The sequence below is a fragment of the Oncorhynchus keta genome, chromosome 15 (genome assembly GCF_023373465.1).
Source record: "Oncorhynchus keta strain PuntledgeMale-10-30-2019 chromosome 15, Oket_V2, whole genome shotgun sequence".
Taxonomy (NCBI): domain Eukaryota; kingdom Metazoa; phylum Chordata; class Actinopteri; order Salmoniformes; family Salmonidae; genus Oncorhynchus; species Oncorhynchus keta.
This window is the reverse complement of record NC_068435.1, coordinates 28,769,101-28,793,380: the sequence shown is the minus strand read 5'-3', so window position 1 is coordinate 28,793,380 and position 24,280 is coordinate 28,769,101. Positions and strand designations below refer to the sequence as shown.

Genomic DNA, 24,280 nt, shown 5'->3' with positions numbered 1-24,280 from the left:
CATATGGTTCTCAGAGGGTTATGTGGTAGCTGGGATGTGTCTGTCCTCACTCTACTAAGCAGACTGGTCTTCAGCAGACTGGTCTTCAGCAGACTGGTCTTCAGCAGACTGGTCTTCAGCAGACTGGTCTTCAGCAGACTGGTCTTCAGCAGACTGGTCTTCAGCAGACTGCTGTTACACAGTGTTTGCATAAGAACATGGCCAATAATTGCCTTTTGAGGAAAGCATGCTGGCAACTGATAGCCGTTGATGAGTGTTGATACCTTTTCCCTTTTTGGTGGATTGCCTGTTTGCACTGGTATATTCAGTCATCTTTATATTTACTGTATGCTGGCAATCCCCTCAGTATGTACTCATTCATTCCTTTATACTTGTGTGTGTTAAGTAGGTGTTGTGAAATTGTTAGATTACTTGTTAGATATTACTGCACGGTCGGAACCAGAAGCACAAGCATTTCGCTACACTCGCATTAACATCTGCTAACCATGTGTATGTGACCAATAAAGTTGGATTTGATTTTCGTCATTCATTGTGGTTGTTGTTGTATTGCACATTTAGCAGGCCTTTCTACACAACATGTCCTTAGCGTGACCTTATTCTCCTCTCCTCATATTCTCATTGACTCAAACACAGATGACTGTTAGCAGAAGTTACAGTCAGAGAGTTATATGATGATATAGTCAGTGTCATCAGTGTTATTAAACCTTGGTCGCTTTAAAACTTTCTCTCTCTCTCATTCTCTCATTCTCTCTCTCTCTCATTCTCTCTCTCTCTCATTCTCTCTCTCTCTCATTCTCTCTCTCTCTCTTTCTCTCTCTCTCATTCTCTCTCTCTCATTCTCTCTCTCTCATTCTCTCTCTCTCTCTCTCATTCTCTCTCTCTCTCTCGTTCTCTCTCTCTCTCTCGGTGCATGCTGGGTGTTTTTGGAGTTTGAGTGTTTGGTGTGGAAAGCTCTATCCTAACTAACTTTCTTGATTCTATTCTTTTCTTTACATGTTATTTTCTATGGTGGAGGGTTAATGCAATATTTGTTTTTAGCGGTATCCAAAGTTTTTTTTTTCAAAGTTAGGGTGGAAGAGGACAGAGTAACGTTCTTGGGGGTTGGAAGGTCTAGTGTGCGCAATGGCTTCTCAGCCTAGCGCGCAGGAGACGCTGTCGATTCAGCATGGTTTCAGGTGTGTTCCTGAGAACGGAGTTAAGGTGGAGGAGGTTCTGGTTCTGGAGTTAAGGTGGAGGAGGTTCTGCTCCTCGGTCGGTGAACAGGTAGGAGCTGAGTTTATACATTCTGCTTCTAGAATGAACAAAGCTGTGGTTGTGTGGGCTAATTTGGTCAGTAGGCTAATTGCTAGCGGAATATTTGTAAGGGATGTGTTGGTGTCAATTTCACCTCTCTCTACCCCTTCAACAAGAGTTGTAGTGGCAAATTTGCCTCAGTTTATTACGGATGATCAAATTAGGAAAGAGCTGAGTCGTTTTGGTAAGCCCACATAAAGGCCATAGACAAGGGGAGGGTACGAGCGCAACTAACATCAAGGGGGGAAATCGAGGTCAAAATGCAGGGGGTAAGGAGATGCAGACAGCAGAGGCTGGGCCTAGTCAGTCTAGAGATGGTGGTGTAGATGAGGCTGGGTCTAGTCAGGCTAGAGATGGTGGAGAAGCAGAGGCTGGGTCTAGTCAGGCTAGAGATGGTAGGGTAGTAGAGGCTGGGTCTAGTCAGGCTAGAGATGGTGGAGAAGCAAATGTAAAACTGCTTGGCCCCCCAATGGTGGAACTAATCCCTCACGACTCAGCGAGTCAATCACCACCTTCCGGAGACACCTGAAACCCCACCTCTTCAAGGAATACCTAGGATGGGGTAAGTAAAGGGTAAGTAATCCTTCTCAATTTAGATGCAGGCTTGGTCTAGTCAGGCTAGAGATGGTGGAGAAGCAGAGGCTTGGTCTAGTCAGGCTAGAGATGGTGGAGAAGCAGAGGCTGGGTCTAGTCAGGCTAGAGATGGTGGAGAAGCAGAGGCTGGGTCTAGTCAGGCTAGAGATGGTGGAGAAGAGAGGCTGGGTCTAGTCAGGCTAGAGATGGTGGAGAAGCAGAGGCTTGGTCTAGTCAGGCTAGAGATGGTGGAGAAGTAGAGGCTGGGTCTAGTCAGGCTAGAGATGGTGGAGAAGCAGAGGCTGGGTCTAGTCAGGCTAGAGATGGTGGAGAAGCAGAGGCTGGGTCTAGTCAGGCTAGAGATGGTGGGGCAGCTGAGGCTGGGCCTAGACATGCTATGGAGGGTGGTGCAGATGATGCTGGCCCTAGTCATGCTATGGAGGGTGGTATAGCTGAGGCTGGCCCTAGTCATGCTATGGAGGGTGGTGTAGCTGAGGCTGGCCCTAGTCATGCTATGGAGGGTGGTGCAGATGATACTGCGTCTAGTCAGGTTATTCTAGTGGATGAGGAGAGTATAGTGGGGAAGTGTAAGAGATTAGGGGGAGGAGGAGGGTGTCAAGAGGAAAAGAAAAGGGTGTGGACAAAGGCACCATGGAAATGTTGCCTGTTGGGTGAGGCCCTAACCAGAGAGAAAGGGCAGGTGGTCAGGGTGGGAGATAGAGAAGAGGAGGAAAGTGAGTCTGAGGAAGAGGATGAGGAGTTATTTTTTTCAGACTCCTCTTCAATTGGCCCGGAACTGACAGCCAGTCAACCAGAGGGGTCTAAGTACACGTTGAGAGAACTGACAAGGTTCCTGAATGAGACTAAGGGGGAAAAAGTTAATCTTGAGGCTTTTTTTCCTGATCCTAGAAAGTTTGTAAGATCAGTACAACATGCTATGAGAAATGAGGGGCATGGTGTACTCTCACCCAGGAAACGGTTTAGGTTGAGGAAGTGGGTCACAACAGTGCGTAAAGGTTTACCTTCAGACACTGTTTAAATGTTTAATTTCTTACTGACACTGGTACTTTTTGAGCTTTGCTATTGGTCTATTTCTCTACTGGCTTTTCTCCCACTTCTTATGGAGACTCTTCGGGTAGGCTCTCTCAATATAAATGGCGCCAGAGATGCGGGAAAGAGGAGTGTGTTGAGTGAATATGTAAAACAAAAAAAAGTACAGGTGTTGTTTCTGCAGGAGACGCATAGTGATGTGGTGAATGAAGTTGATTGGGGGCTCTGGTGGAAAGGGGCAAGTGTGTTGAGCCATGGGACAAATCTTAGTGCAGGGGTGGCAGTCCTTTTTGCACCGGGTCTGGCTGTAAAAATGTGCTCCTCAAAGGAGGTGTGTAGGGGTAGGTTGCTTGTTGTTAAAGCAGAAATTAACAACATGTGTTTTGTCTTTATAAATGTGTATGCGCCTAACACAGGGAGAGAAAGAGGGGGTTCTATTTGGGAGTCTTAGACAGGAACTCTCACAAGTAGCGCCTGAGGAGAGGCTGGTGATCGGAGGTGACTGGAACTGTACAATGGATTTTACAAAAGACAGAAATGGGGAAGAGCCTCATTCAGTGTCAGTGGGAGTGTTACGGGACATCTTTAATCAGTTTGACCTAGTGGATGTTTGGAGAACTAAACATCCAAACACAAGACAGTATACGTGGGTGAAGGTTTTTGGGGCTAGGGTGAGTGCAGTTCGACTTGATCGTTTTTACATGTCCAGGAATCAGAGCAATAGGCTGCTGGGTGCTACCATTCTCCCAGTGGGGTTTTCGGATCACCACATAACCATGGCTCGGCTGTCTATTTCACCAGGGCCCCGGCAGGCATCTTATTGGAAGTTCAATGTAAAGCTCTTACAAGATGCCACTTTTTGCTCAGGTTTCCAGACTTTTTGGGAAAGATGGGGGCAGCGAAGAGAGGAGTATGAGTCTCTGAGTCAGTGGTGGGATGTGGGAAAGTGCAAATTCGGCTTTTCTGTCAACAGTACACAGCTCTCTCATCCTCAGAGGCTAGGAGAGTATTGGGGGAACTAGAGCGGTGTATTAGTGAGATGGAGGTAGAGATGGTGGGGCAAGGCAATGTAGGCCTCCAGGCTAACTTAGCCGAATTACATAGGGACCTGGGCAGTTTTTTCCAGGTTAAAGCAAAGGGAGCACTTGTAAGAGCTAGGTTCTCCATGCTCAAGGAGATGGATGCTCCCAGCTCCTTCTTCTTTGGTTTGGAAAGACAGAGCAGTGAAGCCAAGGGTATGCATTGTCTACGGCTGTCTGATGGGCGGGTGACCTCTGTGGTGGGGGAGATGCGGGAGCGGACTGTGGAGTTTTATACTGAATTGTATAGGGCAGAAATGTGTGATCCTATGTGTGCTCAGGTCTTGTTCGCAGGACTCCCTAAGCTCTCTCGGGCACAGAGGGATGAAATGGACATTCCTCTGTTGTCACATGAACTGGCAGAGGCAGTAACCCAGATGTCCCCGGTCGTGCACCCGGGCTCGATGGACTTCAGTGGAATTTTACAAAAAATTCTGGGAACAATTGGACAGGATTTCTTTTGCGTGTTGCGAGAATGCGTCGGGGTAGGAGAGTTGCCGATGAGCTGCCGTCGGGCGTCTCTGACTCTCCTGCCCAAAAAGGGGACTTGTGTGAACTCTGACTCTCCTGCCTACAAGATTTTTGCCAAGGTCCTCTCTAACAGTCTGTCCCATCTGTATAATACACAAGAACTTTGTGTAAGAACTGGAGGCCTGTGGCTATGTGAACTTTGGACTGGTCTCTTTAGATCAAGAGAAGGCTTTTGATAGTCATGTGGATCATTCTACATGTATGAGTATCTGTATAATGTGATGTCTGTGTTTGGGTTTGGGAAGAGTTTTGTGACCTGTGTGAAGCTGTTGTATGCTGGGGCGTCATGTATGGTTAAGGTGGGAGGGGGCTCAGTAGGCCAGTCTGGGTGAGACGGGGCATTAGACAAGGATGCCCTCTATCTGGGCAGCTGTACACACTAGCCATTGAGCCTTTTTTAGGACTGCTACGCAGGAGACTGCGGGGAGTGTGCTGGACAGGCATGGATGTGGTGACAGGAATTGCAGTCTCAGCATATGCAGATGATGTTTCTGTGATGGTCAGGGATGGGCAAGATATGCAGGAACTAGAGACCAGTCTGAAGGTGTACGAGGGAGCTTCATCAGCTAAGGTAAACTGGGGAAAGAGCAAAGCTCTGTTATGTGGGGCATGGGGGATAGGGCTCCTCCTCTGCTTCCAGGGGTTTGCAGTGGGGTTGTGAAGGGCTTAAAGTGTTGGGGGTGTACCTGGGCTCGGAGAGGTGGGTCAGCAAGAACTGGGAGGGGCTGACACAGGCAGTGGTGTCAAGACTGGCCAGGTGGAGGTGGCTCCTGTCCCAAGTGTCATATAGAGGGAGGGTGCTGATAATCAACAACCTGGTGGCACCTTCCTTGTGGCATAAACTGGCTGTCCTCAACCCCCCCGCCGGTCTGCTTGCAGACCTGCAATGCAAGCTGGTGGACTTTTTTTGGTCGGGACATCACTGGCTGAAGGCAGCAGTTTTGTACATGACCGTCCACGAAGGAGGACAGGGCCTGGTGGAACTGGAGAGCAGGATGGCTGTTTTCCGACTAAAGGCGGTGCAGAGACTGCTGTACCACACTGATGTTGGCTGGAGGGAACCAGCATGCGCGCTGCTGAGGAGAGCTGGCGGATTAGGGTTGGACCGGCAGCTGTTCCTCATGAAGCTGGAGAGGCTGAGTACAGCAGGTCTCTCAGAGTTTTACTCTGCGGTGCTGAGGGCCTGGCAGCTGCTAAGGCCCACACGAGAAGGGGTGTGGAGCCTGGGCAGTGGGTGTGGGAGGAGCCCATCTTCCACAACCCAGCCATCCCTTTGAGATCGGTTCAGTCGGCCACCCTGCAGAGGCAACTGATGGCAGGGGGTTTACAAAGGCTGGGTGACCTGAGACTGCTGGGAGAGGAGGGGTGGAAAACCCCGGAGGTCTTGGCGCAACAAACAGGAATAATGTCTCTTAGGCTGCTGGAGAGATTCCTGGAGGAGGTCCAGGAGGCACTGTCTGAGCCGGTAAGGGGGGTGTTTGAGAGGCCAAAGGGAGAGGGGCCACCAATGTTCCCGCCACTGCAGGTGACTGCAGAGACTGTAGACTGGCAAGGGGGTCTGGAGGACTTGTTAGATTTTAACACTCCGAGCCTGGGGGAGTTTGAGGGGGTGGGAGGTAAAGCCCTCTACAACCTCTGCGTTAAGGTGAGGAGCATTAGAAGCCTAACAGGAGTGAAGGCACATCAGTGGCAGGGGGTATGTGGGGCGGAGAGTATGGTGGGTTTTAGATGGAGGGCGCTCTACAAACCCCCAGTACCAAAGAGGTCAGGGGACCTCCAGTGGAGGGTTCTTCATGGAGCCATGGCCACTAACAGCTGGTTGGCACGGGTTGATCCGGGAATTGGGCAGGGTTGTCCTTTCTGTCAAATGAAAGAAACTGTAATTCATGTGTTTTCTGTGTGCACCAGGTTAATGCCATTAATGTCTCTGTTGGAATGTCTGTGTGACAGGTTGGGGGTGGTTTTTGCTGTTGGGATGTTTATAATGGGATACAGGTATTCGAGTAAGGAGAAAGAAAAATGTGTTTTGTTGAATTTTCTGTTTGCTCAGGCAAAGTTAGCTATTTGGCTAACAAGGAGGAACAGGGTCAAGGTGGGGGGATAACAGACCCTTTACTACTGTTTAATGGGATGGTCTCTGCGCGCCTTAGGGTTGAGTTTGAGTTCTATAAAATGATCAAATGTGTGGAGATGTTTAAAGAGATATGGTGTGTTGGGGGGCTGTCTGTATTGCTGGGGAAGATGTTTTGGATATACGGTTGTAGGAGTTTTGTGTATGGTGATTTGTATCATGTATGGAAAGTATAGGATATATATTTTTATTTATTTTTTTATTTTAGGAGGCGGGGGGAGTTTTAAATGAAATTTTTAAATAAAGAAAGACCAAAAGAGTCTCTCTCTCTCTCTCTCTCTCTCTCTCGTCTCTCTCTCTCTCTCATTCTCTCTTTCTCTCTCTCTCTCATTAGAACTATCTTTATTTACTTATCCTGCCTGTTTTTCTTGTGCTCTTGAACTCAAATCTCAAAGACCAAAGTCAAGTTCATTCCCTCTCTCTCTCTCTCTCTCTCGTCTCTCTCGCTCTCTCTCGCTCTCGCTCTCGCTCTCTCTCTTTCTCTCTCTCTCTCATTAGAACTATCTTTATTTACTTCTCCTGCCTGTTCCCATTTCTTGTGCTCTTGAACTCAAATCTCAGGAAGAGTTTCAGGACGTTTAGACAACATGGCTGACAGTTCAGTTGTCTGGAAGATGTCTCCCTTTAGAGTAGTATTAGTGCAAGTATTGGTTGTAAAGGTTTTGCTAGCTGATGATCAAAGATGTCAGAAGAATGAAACCATAGGGGCCTGAAACTACAGGGGCCTGATGTTTTGTACTAAACATTGTTTGCTTTGCACCAATGCAAAGTCTTTCCCAATGTTTACTGTGCCTCTTGTTCTAACGCTTATGTGTTAAACTCTCTATAACATTTCAGATGCAAACTTTTCAGTACAGTACTATGCAAAGCTTTGTTCATAGATGTTTTTATTGTCTTAATTTGAAAGTGGTAAGGTGTGAAATGCTTTAACCTAATGTAATCATTTCTTCAGGATGAGCGAAACAAAGGCATGGCAGGTCATGCGGTTGCCTCTCCATTCCATGCAATACATAGACTTGTCCACTAGAGGCTCTCATGTTCCAGCCAATATCAGCAAGCAACTTGGAGAAAGGCAGCTAGACAGACTGGCAAGACGGGTACGGAAGGAGGCATGAGATCAATATGGATGGGAGCACACAAGCCAATAGATATGCAGAAAGGAGGAGGTAGTCATGGCTAATAATGCAGTTAGGGGTAAGGCAAAGACTGACAACCAATCAATCACCTATAAATAATGTGCTTATATTCATGAGATCCAAAACACCTGCTGGTGTGATGCTCATTTCTACTGCCGCGGGGGAGAGACAGACCAGCCTGACACAGCCAACCAGCTCCAAAACGAGATTCACTATGTCATATCACAGTAGGGGAAAGCAGAACAGGCTTTATACAGTCACAGAGCCCAAACACTCACAGACTGACAGCTGCATTAAGAAAACTGATGGATGACATTGACCACCAGTCTCAGCTGTGTGTGTGTGTGTGTGTGTGTGTGTGTGTGTGTGTGTGTGTGTGTGTGTGTGTGTGTGTGTGTGTGTGTGTGTGTGTGTGTGTGTGTGTGTGTGTGTGTGTGTGCAGAGAGAATGATTTAACATTTAATTAGAGGACCAGTAGGGAGGAAATGGTGACATTCTAGAATCTATTTTCTCTCTAATGAGTTCTCTGAGACAGATTCACAGTTATTTGACTTGTATAAATAAAGATCAGACACAAATTTGCCAACTGCCAAGTTCAAAGTACTGCAAATTAATTAAATGTGGGAGAGTACAGTTTTTATACAGCAGGGGCCAAAATGTTACTTACTGCTTCTCTCTTCCAATATATATGGGTCTCAAACGTGTCATTTATTCCATCTGTAGTAATTTTGGCTAGGGCCCCTGGGGATCTGGTCGAAAGTAATATACTATGAAGGGAGTCGGGTAACATTTGAGACACACTCAGGGAGACAGACAGGACAGCGAGTTGAACAGTAGTAGTTAGTCTCAGCAAGCAGCATTAGAATCCAGAGTCCAGCCAGGGGATTTCTCCCTAATGGCACCCTATTCCCTATATAGTGCACTACTTTTGACCAGATCCCTAGGGGTCCTAGTCAAATGTAAGGCACTGAATAGGGAATAGGGTGCTATTTGGGAGTAAGCCTGTTTTTTTCTGGGATGAGACCAGGCAGGCAGCAGTAATCTCTTGTGTCACACTGGCAAGTTCTCTTATCAACCCTGCCATGATAGTGCCACAGCTCTGGGACTACACACACAGAGGGCAGAGATGCTAAAGGAATACTGCCACATAGAAGCAACAGGTCACCTACTGCATCGATTAAACAATTTTTAAAGTGTACACTACCATTCAAAAGTTTTGGGTCACTTAGAAATGTCCTTGTTCTTGAAAGAAAAGCACATTTTTTGTCCATTAAAATAACGAAAAATGTATCAGAAATACAGTGTAGACGTTGTTAATGTTGTAAATGTTTATTGTAACTGGAAACGGCAGATTTTTTATGGAATTTCTACAACCGGTGTACAGAGGCCCGTTATCAGCAACCATCAATCCTGTGCTCCAATAGCATGTTGTGTTAGCTAATCCAAGTTTATCATTTTAAAATGATAGTTGATCATTAGAAAACACTTTTGCAATTATGTTAGCACAGCTGAAAACTGTCGTCCTGATTAAAGAAGCAATAAAACTGGCTTTCTTTAGACTAGTTGAGTATCTGGAGCATCAGCATTTGTGGGTTTGATTACAGGCTCAAAATGGCTAGAAAGTCAGGCTATTCTTGTTCTGAGAATTTAATGAAATGAAGGCTATTCCATGCGAGAAATTGCCAAGAAACTGAAGATCTCGTCCAACGCTGTGTTCTACCCCCTTCACAGAACAGCACAAACTGGCTCTAACCAGAATAGAAAGAGTGGGAGGCCCCGGTACAGAACTGAGCAAGAGGACAAGTACATTAGAGTGTCTAGGTTGAGAAACAGACACCTCACAAGTCCTCAACTGGCAGGTTCATTAAATAGTACCTGCAAAACACCAGTCTCAACGTCAACAATGAAGAGGCGACTCCTGGATACTGGCCTTCTAGGCAGCGTTGCAAAAAAAAGCCATATCTCAGACTGGCCAGTAAAAAATAAAAGATTAAGACGGACAAAAGAACACAGACACTGGACAGAGGAACTCTGCCTAGAAGGCCAGCATCCTGGAGTTGCCTCTTCACTGTTGACGTTGAGACTGGGGTTTTGTTGTTTCTATTTAATGAAGCTGCCAGTTAAGGACTTGTGAGGCATCTGTTCCAGAGCCCATTCCAGACCCAGATGCAGATGGTTGGAGTCTTACAATAGTTATTCATCCACAATGAGTAGGCAAGAGAATGGTTGTCGACAGGCAAAAGGTCAAAACCAGATCAGAGTCCAGGAGGTACAGAGTGGCAGGCAGGCAGAATGGTCAGGCAGGAGGGTACAATGTCCATAAACAGACAAGGGTCAAAACTGGGAGGACTAGAAAAAAGAGAATTGCAAAAAGCAGGAGAACGGGAAAACCACTGGTTGTCTTGGAACATACAAGACGTACTGGCACAGAGAGACAGGAAACACAGCAATAAATACACTGAGACAGGAAACACAGCGATAAATATACTGGCACAGAGAGACAGGAAACACAGGGATAAATACACTGGCACAGAGAGACAGGAAACACAGGGATAAATACACTGGCACAGAGAGACAGGAAACACAGCAATAAATATACTGGCACAGAGAGACAGGAAACACAGCGATAAATATACTGGCACAGAGAGACAGGAAACACAGCGATAAATACACTGGCACAGAGAGACAGGAAACACAGCAATAAATATACTGGCACAGAGAGACAGGAAACACAGCGATAAATATACTGGCACAGAGAGACAGGAAACACAGCGATAAATACACTGGCACAGAGAGACAGGAAACACAGGGATAAATACACTGGCACAGAGAGACAGGAAACACAGCGATAAATACACTGGCACAGAGAGACAGGAAACACAGCGATAAATACACTGGCACAGAGAGACAGGAAACACAGCGATAAATACACTGGCACAGAGACAGGAAACACAGCGATAAATACACTGGTACAGAGAGACAGGAAACACAGGGATAAATACACTGGCACAGAGAGACAGGAAACACAGGGATAAATACACTGGCACAGAGAGACAGGAAACACAGCGATAAATACACTGGCACAGAGAGACAGGAAACACAGGGATAAATACACTGGGGAAAACAAATTGAACTGGCACAGAGAGACAGGAAACACAGGGATAAATACACTGGCACAGAGAGACAGGAAACACAGGGATAAATACACTGCGGAAAACAAGCAACACCTGCAGGGGGTGGAGACAATAACGAGGACAGGGGAAACAGATCAGGGTGTGACAGGTAGTGTATGTGAATTGTAAATGATTTTGTCTGTAATGTCATTTTTGTTATTTGTCAGACCCCATTAAGAGTAGCTGTCGCCATTGATCCTAATTAATCAAATCAAAATCTAACTTTCAATGCTCATGTAGAAAATACAGTTCCTGATTATATTTTGTGCACTGTATTTAAAACACAATGGTATATAATCCAACACAGTACACTGCACACATTCTCTGTATTTTCGGGCCAGATTTACTAATTTAACTGCATTTCACTTTGTTTCCCTCGTAAGTAACTGTGTATAGAAACAGTGGCACTGCATGTTACTCACAGTCGGATAAAATACTAATATTTCTGAGTCTACTGGGCGGAATGAAGAGCTCTCTCTCTCCGCTCCAGTCTCCTCTCCTCTCACCCTATACAAACACAAATACTGCTCTTCTCTGTCTCCTTTGTACCTTGCTGGGTCATGAAGTAGACTTTCAGGTTGCATCCCCACAGTTTTGTGTCTGCATTAAAGCCTTACAGGGAGGACAAACTAGAACTACAAGTAGCATCAACACTACCATATAAGGGGGAAATGGTTGTGCATACCTGAACAAGATAAGTCAGATTTGACTCTGTCTCCATCTGTTGGTAAAACTCAGAAAGCATGGATAGACCTTTCTCCTTTTTCTGTCTCTCTCTCTCTCTCTCATGGTGCTGGAGAGTGAGCTCTTTCTATGCGTAACCATACATAAGCATGTTTTGTCAGGGCTCTTTTGTATGTGAGCCATTTAGCTGCATGTAGCCTACATGTACAGTTGAAGTCGGAAGTTTACATACACCTGAGCCAAATACATTTAAACACAGTTTTTCTCAATTTCTGACATTTAATCCTAGTAAAAAGTCCCTGTCTTAGGTCAGTAAGGATCACCACTTTATTTTAAGAATGTGAAATGTCAGAATAATAGTAGAGAGAATGATTTATTTCAGCTTTTATTTATTTTATCACATTCCCAGTGGGTCAGAACTTTACATACATGCAATTCAGTTTTAGTAGCATTGTTTAACTTGGGTCAAATGTTTTGGGTAGCCTTCCACAAGCTTCCCACATTAAGTTGGGTGAATTTTGGCCCATTCCTCCTGACAGAGCAGGTGTAACCGAGTCAGGTTTGTAGGCCTCCTTGCTCGCACACGCTTTTTCAGTTCTGCCCACACATTTTATATATGATTGAGGTCAGGGCTTTGTGATGGCCACTCCAATACCTTGCCTTTGTTGTCCTTTTTCCAGAACGTTGGAAGTATGCTTGGGATCATTTTCCATTTGGTCGACCCATTTGCGACCAAGCTTTAACTTCCTGACTGATCTCTTGAGATGTTGCTTCAATATATCCACATAATTTTCCATCCTCATGATGCCATCTAGTTTGTGAAGTGCACCAGTCCCTCCTGCAGCAAAGCACCCCCACAACATGATGCTGCCACCCCCGTGCTTCATGGTTGGGATGGTGTTCTTCGGCTTGCAAGCTTCCCCCTTTTTCCTCCAAACATAAAGATGGTCATTTTGGCCAAACAGTTCTATTTTTGTTTCTTCAGACCAGAGGACATTTCTCCAAAAAGTATGATCTTTGTCGCCATGTGCAGTTGCAAACCATAGTCTGGCTTTTTTATTGGGGTTTTGGAGCAGTGGCGTCTTCCTTGCTGAGCGGCCTTTTAGGTTATGTCGATATAGGACTCGTTTTACGATGGATATATATACGTTTGTACCTGTTTCCTCCAGCATCTTCACAAGGTCCTTTGCTGTTGTTCCGGGATTGATTTGCACATTTCGCACCAATGTACGTTCTTAAATGTAAATGTAATGTAATCTCTAGGAGACAGAACATGTCTCCTTCCTGAGTGGTATGATGGCTGCATGGTGTTTATACTTGTGTACTATTGTTTGTACAGATGAACGTGGTACCTTCAGGCATTTGGAAATTGCTCCCAAGGATGAACCAGACTTGTGGAGGTCTACAATTATTTTTCTGATGTCTTGGCTGATTTCTTTTGATTTTCCCATGATGTCAAGCAAAGAGACACTGAGTTTGAAGGTAGGCCTTGAAATACATCCTCTGGTACACCTCCCATTGACTTAAATGATGTCAATTAGCCTATCAGAAGCTTCTATAGCCATTACATCATTTTCTGTAATTTTCCAAGCTGTTTAAAGGCACTGACCCACTGGAATTGTGATAAGTTAACAATTGTTAGAAAAATGACTTGTGTCTTGCACAAAGTAGATATCCTAACCGACTTGACAAAACTATAGTTTGTTAACTAGAAATTTGTGGAGTGGTTGAAAAACAAGTTTTAATGACTCCCACGTAAGTGTATGTAAACGTCCAACTTCAACTGTACATCCTCCTTGTGGTTGCTCTGTTTTATCTTCAGCCCGTTTCCCCTCTCAGGCAGCAGCAGAGCTTCATGTAGTCATAGACCCCACAACTCGTAGGACAGCAGAGCAGATTGCTTTTCCCTGCACATTGAAAGTGGTGAGAGAGATATAGAGTAGATAATGAATGCCTCGTGTTAGGGGAGAGTTGGTGGGGAGAGATGGAACTCGGAACTAAGAACTGTGATTTCCTATTCTGGAATCTGCAGAGTGAGGCCCACTGAGACAGGAAACAGATCTGAAATGATTGATGTTCATCCTGCGCTCCAGATTGGTTGTCAAATCATGGGAATGCAGTAACTCTATTGCCGGATGTGTCAATCTGAATCTCCCCAGCTCGCACTCATACTGAATGGCACTATGGTCAATTTCCATACAAAAATAAGTCTGTGTTGATAGCATGGGACCAGATTACATTTTTTTAACCTATTTGGTTCCAATGATGTGTCGAACTGGCTTGTGACCAAGGCACAACTCCAACACCATTAAGTATGCAGACGACACAACAGTGGTAGACTTGATCACCGACAACGACAAGACAGCCTATAAGGAGCCTTCTCATTGACGGGGCTGTACTGGAGCAGGTTGAGAGCTTCAAGTTCCTTGGTGTCCACATCAACAACAAACTAACATGGTCCAAGCACACCAAGACAGTGGTGAAGAGGGCACAACAAAGCCTATACCCCCTCAGGAATCTAAAAAGATTTGTCATGGTCCTGAGATCCTCAAAAGGTTCTACAGCTGCAACATCGAGAGCATTTATTAAGAAAATAAGGGGGTTAGTCTAGTTTATTATTTCTATGTGGGGTTCTAGTTTTGTTTTTCTATGTTGGTGATTTTGTATGATTCCCAATTAGAGGCAGCTGGTAATCACTGTCTCTAATTTGGGTTCATATTTTGGTAGCTTTTTTCCACCTGTGGGTTGTGGGATATTGTTATGTGTAGTTGCATGTTAGCACTCCGTTGTTGTCACATTTTGTTTATTGTTTTGCTGTGTGGTTCACTTACTTTAAATAAATAAAATGTGGATCCCAGATCATGCAGCACGTTGGTTTGAGTATGCTTCCAACGATCGTGACAACTATATCCCTTGTTTTGAGATCAAAGCACAAGCTGCATGTATTCACGTGTGCACATTTGTTCATATTCTTGGCTATTTAGTGAGTTATTAGCCCAGTTATAGCTAATTGCGTCCATCAAGAGCACAAAACGTGTACATTTCTAGGCATCTTTGAAAGTCCGGTAAAGACCTTTTTTTATGTCTTAAAGTGGCGGTGTTGCATTTTGAGGCAGGCTTGAGTAAGCTAAGTAGCCAATAGGCAGAGGCGCCGACAGAGATGGCTGCCTCACTTCGCGTTCCTAGGAAACTATTCAGTATTTTTTAATTTTTTTATGTGTTATTTCTTACATTGTTACCCCAGGTAATCTTAGGTTTTATTACATACAGTCGGGAGGAACTTTTGGATATAAGAGCAACGTCAACTCACCATCATTACGACCAGGAATGAGACTTTCCCGAAGCGGATCCTCTGTTTTGCCCACCACCCAGGACAATGAATCGGATCCCAGCCGGCGAACCAAAACAACGACGCCGTAGAAGGGGCAGACGGAGCGGTCTTCGGGTCAGGCTCCGTAGACGGGCACATCACGCACCACTCCCGAGCATACTACTCACCAATGTCCAGTCTCTAGACAACAAGGTAGACGAAATCCGTGCCAGGGTAGCCTTCCCGAAAGACATCAGAGACGGCAACGTTCTTTTTTTCATGGAAACATGGCTCACTCGAGACATGCTATCGGAGTCGGTACAGTCAGCTGGTTTCTTCAGCATTGTGCCAACAGAAACAAGCATATCTCTGATAAGAAGAAGGGCTGTGTGATTAACAAGATGTGGTGTGATCATAATAACATACAGGAACTCAAGTCCTTCTGTTCACCTGACTTAGAATTCCTCACAATCAAATACCGACCGCATTATCTACCTAGAGAATTCTCTTCGATTATAATCATAGCTGCATATATCCCCCCCAAGCAGGCACATCGATGGCCCTGAACGAACTTCATTTGACTCTATGTAAACTGGAAACCACATATCCTGAGGCTGCATTTATTGTAGCTGGAGATTTTAACAAGGCTAATCTGAAAACAATGCTCCCTAAATTCTATCAGCATATCGTTTGTGCAACCAGGGCTGGCAAAACCCTAAATCATTGTTATTCTAACTTCCGCAACGCATTTAAGGCCCTCCCCCGCCCTCCTATCGGAAAAGCTGACCACGACACCATTTTGTTGCTCCCTGCCTATAGACAGAAACTAAAACAGGAAGCTCCCGTGCTCAGGTCTGTTCAACGCTGGTCCGACCAATCGGATTCCACGCTTCAAGATTGCTTCAATCACGTGGACTGGGATATGTTCCGCATTGCGGCGAACAACAACATGTATACGCTGATTCGGATAGCGGATTTATTAGCAAGTGCATCTGCGATGTCGTACCCACAGCATCTATTAAAACATTCCCAAACCAGAAACCGTGGATTGATGGCAGCATTCGGGCAAAACTGAAAGCGTGAACCACTGCTTTTAATCAGGGCAAGGTGACGGGAAACATGACCGAATACAAACAGTGTAGCTATTCCCTCCGCAAGGCAATCAAATAAGCTAAGCATCAGTATAGAGACAAAGTAGAGTCGCAATTCAACGGCTCAGACACGAGAGGTATGTGGCAGGGTCTACAGTCAATCACGGACTATAAAAGGAAAACCAGCCCCATCGCGGACCAGGATGTTTTGCTCCCAGACAGACTAAACAACTTCTTTGCTCACTTTGAGGACACCTGCTACCAAAACCTGTGGGCTCTCCTTCACTGCAGCCGACTTGAGCAAAACATTTAAACGTCTTAACCCTCGCAAGGCTGCAGGCCCAGACGGCATCCCCAGCCCAGCTGGCTGGTGTGTTTACGGACATATTCAATCAATCCTTATCCCAGTCTGCTGTCCCCACAATTGTTCCTGTTCCCAAGAAAGCTAAGGTAACTGAGCTAAATGACTACCGCCCCGTAGCACTCACTTCCGTCATCATGAAGTGCTTTGAGAGACTATATCACCGCCACCCTACCTGATACCCTAGACCCACTCCAATTTGCTTACCGCCCCAACAGGTCCACAGATGACGCAATCGCAATCACACTCCACACTGCCCTAACCCATCTGGACAAGAGGAATACCTATGTGAGAATGCTGCTCATCGACTACAGCTCAGTATTTAACACCATACTACCCTCCAAACTCGTCATCAAGCTCGAGACCCAGGGTCTCGACCCCGCCCTGTGCAACTGGGTCCTGGACTTCCTGACAGGCCGCCCCCAGGTGGTGAGGGTAGGTAACAACATCTCCACCCCGCTGATCCTCAACACTGGGGCCCCACTAGGGTGCGTTCTCAGCCCTCTCCTGTACTCAAATCAAATCAAATCAATATTTATTTAGCCCTTCGTACATCAGCTGATATCTCAAAGTGCTGTACAGAAACCCAGCCTAAAACCCCAAACAGCAAGCAATGCAGGTGTAGAAGCACGGTGGCTAGGAAAAACTCCCTAGAAAGGCCAAAACCTAGGAAGAAACCTAGAGAGGAACTAGGCTATGTGGGGTGGCCAGTCCTCTTCTGGCTGTGCCGGGTGGAGATTATAACAGAACATGGCCAAGATGTTCAAATGTTCATAAATGACCAGCATGATCGAATAATAATAAGGCAGAACAGTTGAAACTGGAGCAGCAGCACGTCCAGGTGGACTGGGGACAGAAAGGAGTCATCATGTCAGGTAGTCCTGGGGCATGGTCCTAGGGCTCAGGTCCTCAGAGAGAGAGAAAGAAAGAGAGAAGGAGAGAATTAGAGAACGCACACTTAGACTCACACAGGACACCGAATAGGACAGGAGAAGTACTCAAGATATAACAAACTGACCCTAGCCCCCCGACACATAAACTACTGCAGCATAAATACTGGAGGCTGAGACTGGAGGGGTCAAGAGACACTGTGGCCCCATCCGAGGACACCCCCGGACAGGGCCAAACAGGAAGGATATAACCCCACCCACTTTACTCCCTGTTCACCCACAACTGCATGGCCATGCACGCCTCCAACTCAATCATCAAGTTTGCAGACGACACTAAAGTGGTAGGCTTGATTACCAACAACGACAAGACGGCCTACAGGGAGGAGGTGAGGGCCCTCTGAGTGTGTTGTCAGGAAAATAACCTCACACTCAACTTCAACAAAACAAAGGAGATGATCGTGAACTTCAGGAAACAGCAGAGGGAGCACCCCCCTATCCACATCGACGGGAAAGTAGTGGAGAGGGTAGAAAGTTTTAAGTTCCTTGGCGTACAAATCACGGACAAACTGAAATGGTCCACCCACACAGACAGTGTGGTGAAGAAGGCGCAGCAGTGACTCTTCAACCTCAGGAGGCTGAAAAACTTTGGCTTGTCACCAAAAACACTCAAAAACTTTTACAGATGCACAATCGAGAGCATCCTGTCGGGCTGTATCACCGCCTGGTACGGCAACTGCTCCGCCCATAACCGTAAGGCTCTCCAGAGGGTAGTGATGTCTGCACAACACATCACCGGGGGCAAACTACCTGCCCTCCAGGACACCTACACCACCGATGTCACAGGAAGGCTAAAAAGATCACCAAGGACAACAACCACCCGAGCCACTGCCTGTTCACCCCGGTCAGTACAGGTACATCAAAGCAGGGACCGAGAGACTGAAAAACAGCTTCTATCTCAAGGCCATCAGACTGTTTGTCAGCCATCTCTAACATTGAGTGGCTGCTGCCAACATACTGACTCAAATCCAGCCACTTTAATCATGGAAAAATTGATGTAATAAATGTATCACTAGCCGCTTTAAACAATGCCACTTCATATAATGTTTACATATCCAACATTACTCATCTCATATGTATATACTGTACTCAATACCATCCACTGCATGTATGCCATTCTGTACCATCACTCATTCATATATTTTATATGTACATATTCTTATTCCTTCCTTTACACTTGTGTGTATAAGGTAGTTGTTGTGAAATTGTTAGGTTAGATTACTCATGGGATATTACTGCATTGTCGGAACTAGAAGCACAAGCATTTCGCTACACTTGCATTAACATCTGCTAACCATGTGTATGTGACAAATAACATTTGATTTCTTTTGGTAGCCTAATTTGTCTGATTCTCTGTAATAATGGTATGGAAATAATAATGAATGTATTTTGTAAAGTGGATTCTTGCATCAAACAACACAATGTTCAGTCACCTCCTTGTTTGAAGGACAAGTGGATAATGTCAAGCCCGGTATGTTTTTTTTTTTTTCAAAAGTCTCATGGAATGTAGGCCTACATTGAACACAACACATTGGCTGCTACTGTAGGCTGAATGATAGAACAGCTATTTCCAGGTTAAAATGTCGACTCTGATAGTCCTACATTATGATCAAATAGCCACAGTAGCCTACTTGGCCACTGTTATAACTGGAACTTAAAGCAGGTACAGCCTCAGTGTTCACAGTAAACTCGCACTGGAAGCTGCACAGAATTTTCACAATGTTTCAGTTTGCGCTCAGCAGACCTGAAATTTGCTAAGTGCCAAAAGAATTAGAGGGAACATTGGTTGTGAACAACTGGCAAGTTAGTGTGTGGGTAATGGAGCGGTGCTTGGACCAGAGAACAGTCGAGTCTCAGTGTGAAACAACTCTTTATTGAGTAGAGCCGTTTCACTACTCTAATTTGAAGCGAACAGTTCTATCATATCTGGATGAATCCTTACTTCACTAAATGCAACACTCATAAAGACTAAAGTAACATATCAGAACATGTCAGACTCTTACAATGGGAAAGTTACATTTTTATTCGCACTGATATCAATCACAGCGTTGTGTTGGTAGTCCGTGGTGATTGAGAAGACTACTAGTTCTATTCTACCTTGTACAGTACCAATGCATTTCTATTAAACCCAAACACACAAACAGCCACCACTGAGCCTAGCTAAACCTAGCTCAGTATGGACCATTGTTTAATTGCATTCATAAACGGTGAGTGAGAGACGGCCGACCCCGGAGTTGGGGTGAATTCCCCCTGGTAGATGAGAAGGAGAGGGACACGTAAGCAGAAAGGATAAAAATCCCGCCCACAGAGGGTATAGAGCAGCTGTAAAGTGGCTGGGTTGTTGCTGTGTGGTGTGGAGTGTTATGCTGATCTTGGCTGAATGGGGAGAGTGAGATAATGGCCCTGGTAAGTGACTTAGTGCTGATTGTTGTGAAAGAGATGATGCTGAGCTGAGAGCCTGCACGGCTGCTGGGCTGGCCGGCTGGCTATGTCCCATAGACTCCCATAGTGTTGTGTTTCAGCATTGTGTGTGTGTGTGTGTGTGTGTGTGTGTGTGTGTGTGTGTGTGTGTGTGTGTGTGTGTGTGTGTGTGTCTGTGTGTCTGTGTGAATGGCCATTCGTAGCCGTCAGACAGCTAGTTCTATCTTATACTGTAGAGTCCCTCTGAATACTGACCTGACCTGCTTTAGTTTGATAGGATGGGTGTCACATTCTAGCCGCTGTTGGCTAGCTCAACAGGGGGTCCTTACGATGACGCTTGTCTACACTTGAGAAATGAGGGCTGTGTCTTGCTGAGCTAAACTGGACTGTATACAACCATACTCTCTAGCACACACACATACTCTTATGCACACACACACACACTCAGTTTGTTAATGTGAGGCTTGGGGATTTTATGCTGAATCGCTGAGTGTATGAAGGCTCTCACCATGATGGGCTAAGGTGTGTCTCCACTATGGACAGATCTTGACTCAGCTTCACTCAGCCAGTCCATATAACTCTGCTCAGTCTCTGGCTCATGCTAACAGCCCTTCCTAACACTTGGAATGAAAACTCGCAAGTTATCCAGAGTGGAAAGAGTGTGGAAGGTGAGTTTGGCCCCTATACTTGTACATTTGTTCTTGGTGTGAATTTATAGCTTTGACAACTTTGATGTTCCTATATTTTTATTTCTCTGATATTTAGGGTTTTGTAGATGGAATTGTATGGATTGGGGAACATAATGATGGCCTGATTTTGTGTTAGCTTGACGTATTACCAAGATTGTTCGTATATTGGTTGAAGCATGGGTGTTGACTTGCTATTAACTGTCTCAGATAGCTGAGACATTTGTCAGCGTGATCTATCATTTTCCCTCAGTCAAACCTTTCAGGTGTTTGCTGTCGCATTCTCACTTTGAAGATATATGGTTCTCCAACAAATGAGCTTTGGTGCACTTCTCTATATTTTATTGCACATAAAATAAATGGAATGTAAACAATGGTGCTGCACATTCCAGAAACAAGTTGCACAGTAATTAAAAACAATGCTTCCCCAGCTGAGATAATAGGGGCTGGGTATTTACTGTTGTAGCAACACAGATGGCCTTATTGCTGAAATTCAAAGCTAGGTGGGCACAAAGGTATTGTACAGAGAAGCTAACATAAAAGGAGACATTATGTTGTCCTAATAATCTTCTTAGCCTCGAAAAGAAAAACATTACTAAGAACAATTCTTACCTGATGTTTACCATTAGAAAAAACGTGTTTTTATTTGAAGAAGGCCCTGCCATGTAAGCTAGAAGATACCGTGTGGGGACATTTCAGAGCCCCCCAGCCTTCTCACAAATATAGTTTTACAGTTTTGAAATACCCCAAAGGACACTTAGAGCGAAGGATCCATTAAGTGGGTAGGGATGTACAGTGTATCATAATGGACCTTGTCCATGGGTAGAAGTTGTGGTAAACAATCGCGTTTCTGCAATGTGCTTCTCTTAGATAATACCTTAACATTACTCCAAACAGTTGCAAAACATTCCTAGCGTTTCAATTGGACAGATTGAGCAAACAGAGAGGGACCTAACTGAATCTGTCCAATAGCAACTCTGGTTTTTGTTGCAAACCAGAATATTTGGAGTAATGATTAGAGAGTAATGATTAGAGAGTAATGATTAGAGAGTAATGATTACACCCCAGCTCAAAGTATGTAGTAAAGATTTATGTTTATTATGACTCCAAGTGAATTAGACCTTCTCATCCTTTGTAAAAAAACATTTTGTTTTTTTCAACCATTGGAAATCCTCTCATGCATATCCTAATACATTTACAATGCTTAGACTAATGCATTCGCCTGATTAATATTGTATTACTATTCCAATGAAGGTCTCTTGGTGCTAAGAGCTGCTCCATATTTTGCCAGAGTGCATGGACCTCATATTGCCTCATTTGTGATTCAACTGTACCTGACCAAACTGTAAAACGATTGGCTGCTCCTCGACATAGACTTCCAGTCCTGAGCAGATACGAATGTCAGCAGGCGATTGGCCAAAATAGGCTGACAAGGTGGAATGTTTGACTAGGTGCTATGAGGTCTCATGTATGGAGACTATATCCTCTGTAATTTTGATCACCTCGTGTTAATATAGCTCTGTGCTGATACTGATCTGCTGGTATTTCCAGTGCAACATCCCAGGGTTTTGTCACCTCTGTTGCTTTGATTTTTGTGATATGATTGAACATTTCATATGTATATGTCCAAGCTCCTGAGAGATTTCGCTTTGCCACGATGCTGTGTGTCTCATTGATGTTCACAAGTGGGATTGTCTTTGTTCTGTGAAACATTATTTGCGTCATGTTTGTGTGTTTGGGGGTGTTTTCGTTAGGTCTGTAGAGAAGAGGTAATGTTACTACTGAATGCAGGAACGCAACTTTAACTGGGGTCGGGGACGGGACATGTCCGACCCACATTCTAAAATTGCGTTTTTGTCCACCACAGTTTTATCATTGGAATATGATACAAAACTATTCAATGGTGTGCTTTAGGACCATGCAGACGCCTCAGAGCAGTCGGGTTTGGAGTGTTTATCCGACTGGATAAAACAATTTTATATATATATATATATATATATATATATATATATATATATATATATATAATTGTTTTATATATTTGTCCCCTCCACTTCTAAAACCAAAGTTGCACCCCTGACTGAATGAGAGAGAGCTGAGTACGAATGTGAGCGAGGCTCTCAAAACTTCACACAGAGATAATACTTTTTTTGAAAGGATTAAATCTGACATAATACTTAGTCTACACCTTTGAATTTGCCTACACCGGATTCTCCTTTATGCCCAACCCTATGTGGGGTTCTATGGTTATCCTTGACCATGCTCCTTCCTCTCTTTGAACAGTAATTATGGAGGACATTTTGTATGGATATATTCTTCGTCATGCCCTTGACTCTGCCCCAGGATATATTTAGCTTCATTTCCCCTCACAAACAGACACCAACCAGGCTCTGTTAACTTGTGTTTTACGATTGATGAAGAACTTTCTGCTCCTTGAGTCTCACCTGGATTTCATCTTATTCCTGAAGTGCTACACGTTCTTTTAGCCTGTTCCGAGATCTGTTTGTGCTGTTTTGCCAACTCCTATGGTCATTGTCAGGTTTGGAATACTACGTTTGACAGGCAATGTTTTTCTGCTGTAGATAATGTATTATATCCTGGACCTGCCACTGCAAAGCCCTCTGTTACTATTCATTCATATTTTATTGCTGTTGTTGTGCTCACTCCATGCTAGATTACCATGGTAACTACTTGCCAATAAATAGCTTTGATTTTAAAGGTCCTTTGGCTTCATTCGTGTTTTACGGCTCTATTGTAAGCAGTTGATGGGGAGGAATAAAGTTGATGAGGCCCATAAGTCTGGTTTATGTCACTATAACAGCAGATGGGTTAATGGCCCTTTAATGAGTGCTGAGTCATGATGAAGAGAGTGTGTGTGGATCAGGGGTGGATTTAGTGAGGTGAATGTTGCAGGTCGTTTTACCTTTGCTGACCGACACGATTCCCTATTCTACCTGAAAGACAAACATACTGTATGTGTTCTACACAGTACATTTGTATCTGACCGTTTTGTAACGTTGCACCATGCTGAACAGGCCCCAGGTCTCTTTGGAATTCTTGGTGTTTTGCTTCTGAAACACTTGTTCATGTTATTTGGAAAACCTCTTCTGGTTTTTAATGGACTCAACATAAAAGCTACAGTGATTTAGTGATGTTTCTTCTGTCATGTTTTGAGTTTAAGAGTTCGATTGCCTTCGATTTGATTGAACTGTTTTGGTTAATGGACAAAACAACAACTGTTTGATTACGTTGCAGTACATTGCTAAGAGGTCCTCTTGGGTCTTTTTCCCCTTGTAACTAAACTATTCCACTAAAGTTTATTTCATGAAATATTCATAACTGAGATGGAAGAGATGGCACATTTCTCTGACTGCTCCTGGCTTTCCCCACGCTAGGTGAGGATAGGAGAGAAGCACGAGACGAAGGAGCCATCGGTGGAGTCATAACATAAGTAAACAAAACCAGTGAGAGATTATGCAGTCGGGCTCCAAGCCTGTGTTGGTTTATTATGGGGACTAGAGACTACACATGGGTGAGCAGAGCCCTCTGTAACAGTGTAAAGCTGCAATCATCCGAGCAAAATGTTTCACTCCACAACTGAACACACACAAAGCTTTGTAAAAGTTGCTTTGTACCTAAAGGCACTCTCACATCAAACTCTCATATAGGCCTACTGTACAAAAAGTCATGCAATTACACACAAGGTGACAAAAAATCTACTCAATGAAATGACACTTGGATATTAGCACTGTGCGTGTGTGTGTTTGCATGTATGTGTGCATTTTGCGTGAGTGTTTGTGTGCGTCAGTACATA

At 44.6% G+C, this 24,280-nt stretch overlaps 1 protein-coding gene across 4 annotated transcripts in view; it reads left to right on the top strand.

The window, feature by feature from the left end:
• Positions 1-24,280, top strand: part of LOC118394738 (dipeptidyl aminopeptidase-like protein 6) — a 170,809-nt gene that overhangs the window by 68,698 nt on the left and 77,831 nt on the right. The window contains exon 1 of one of the 4 annotated variants that reach the window (XM_035788239.2): positions 19,676-19,765. The exons of 2 other annotated variants lie outside the window; for them this stretch is intronic. In XM_035788239.2, the coding sequence (XP_035644132.1) occupies positions 19,757-19,765 (9 nt within the window). In that variant the 5' untranslated portion in view covers positions 19,676-19,756. Of the gene's footprint in view, positions 1-19,675; positions 19,766-20,344; positions 20,449-24,280 lie in introns of those variants that run through there. One more of the 4 variants, XM_052463819.1, reaches the window with a different exon arrangement.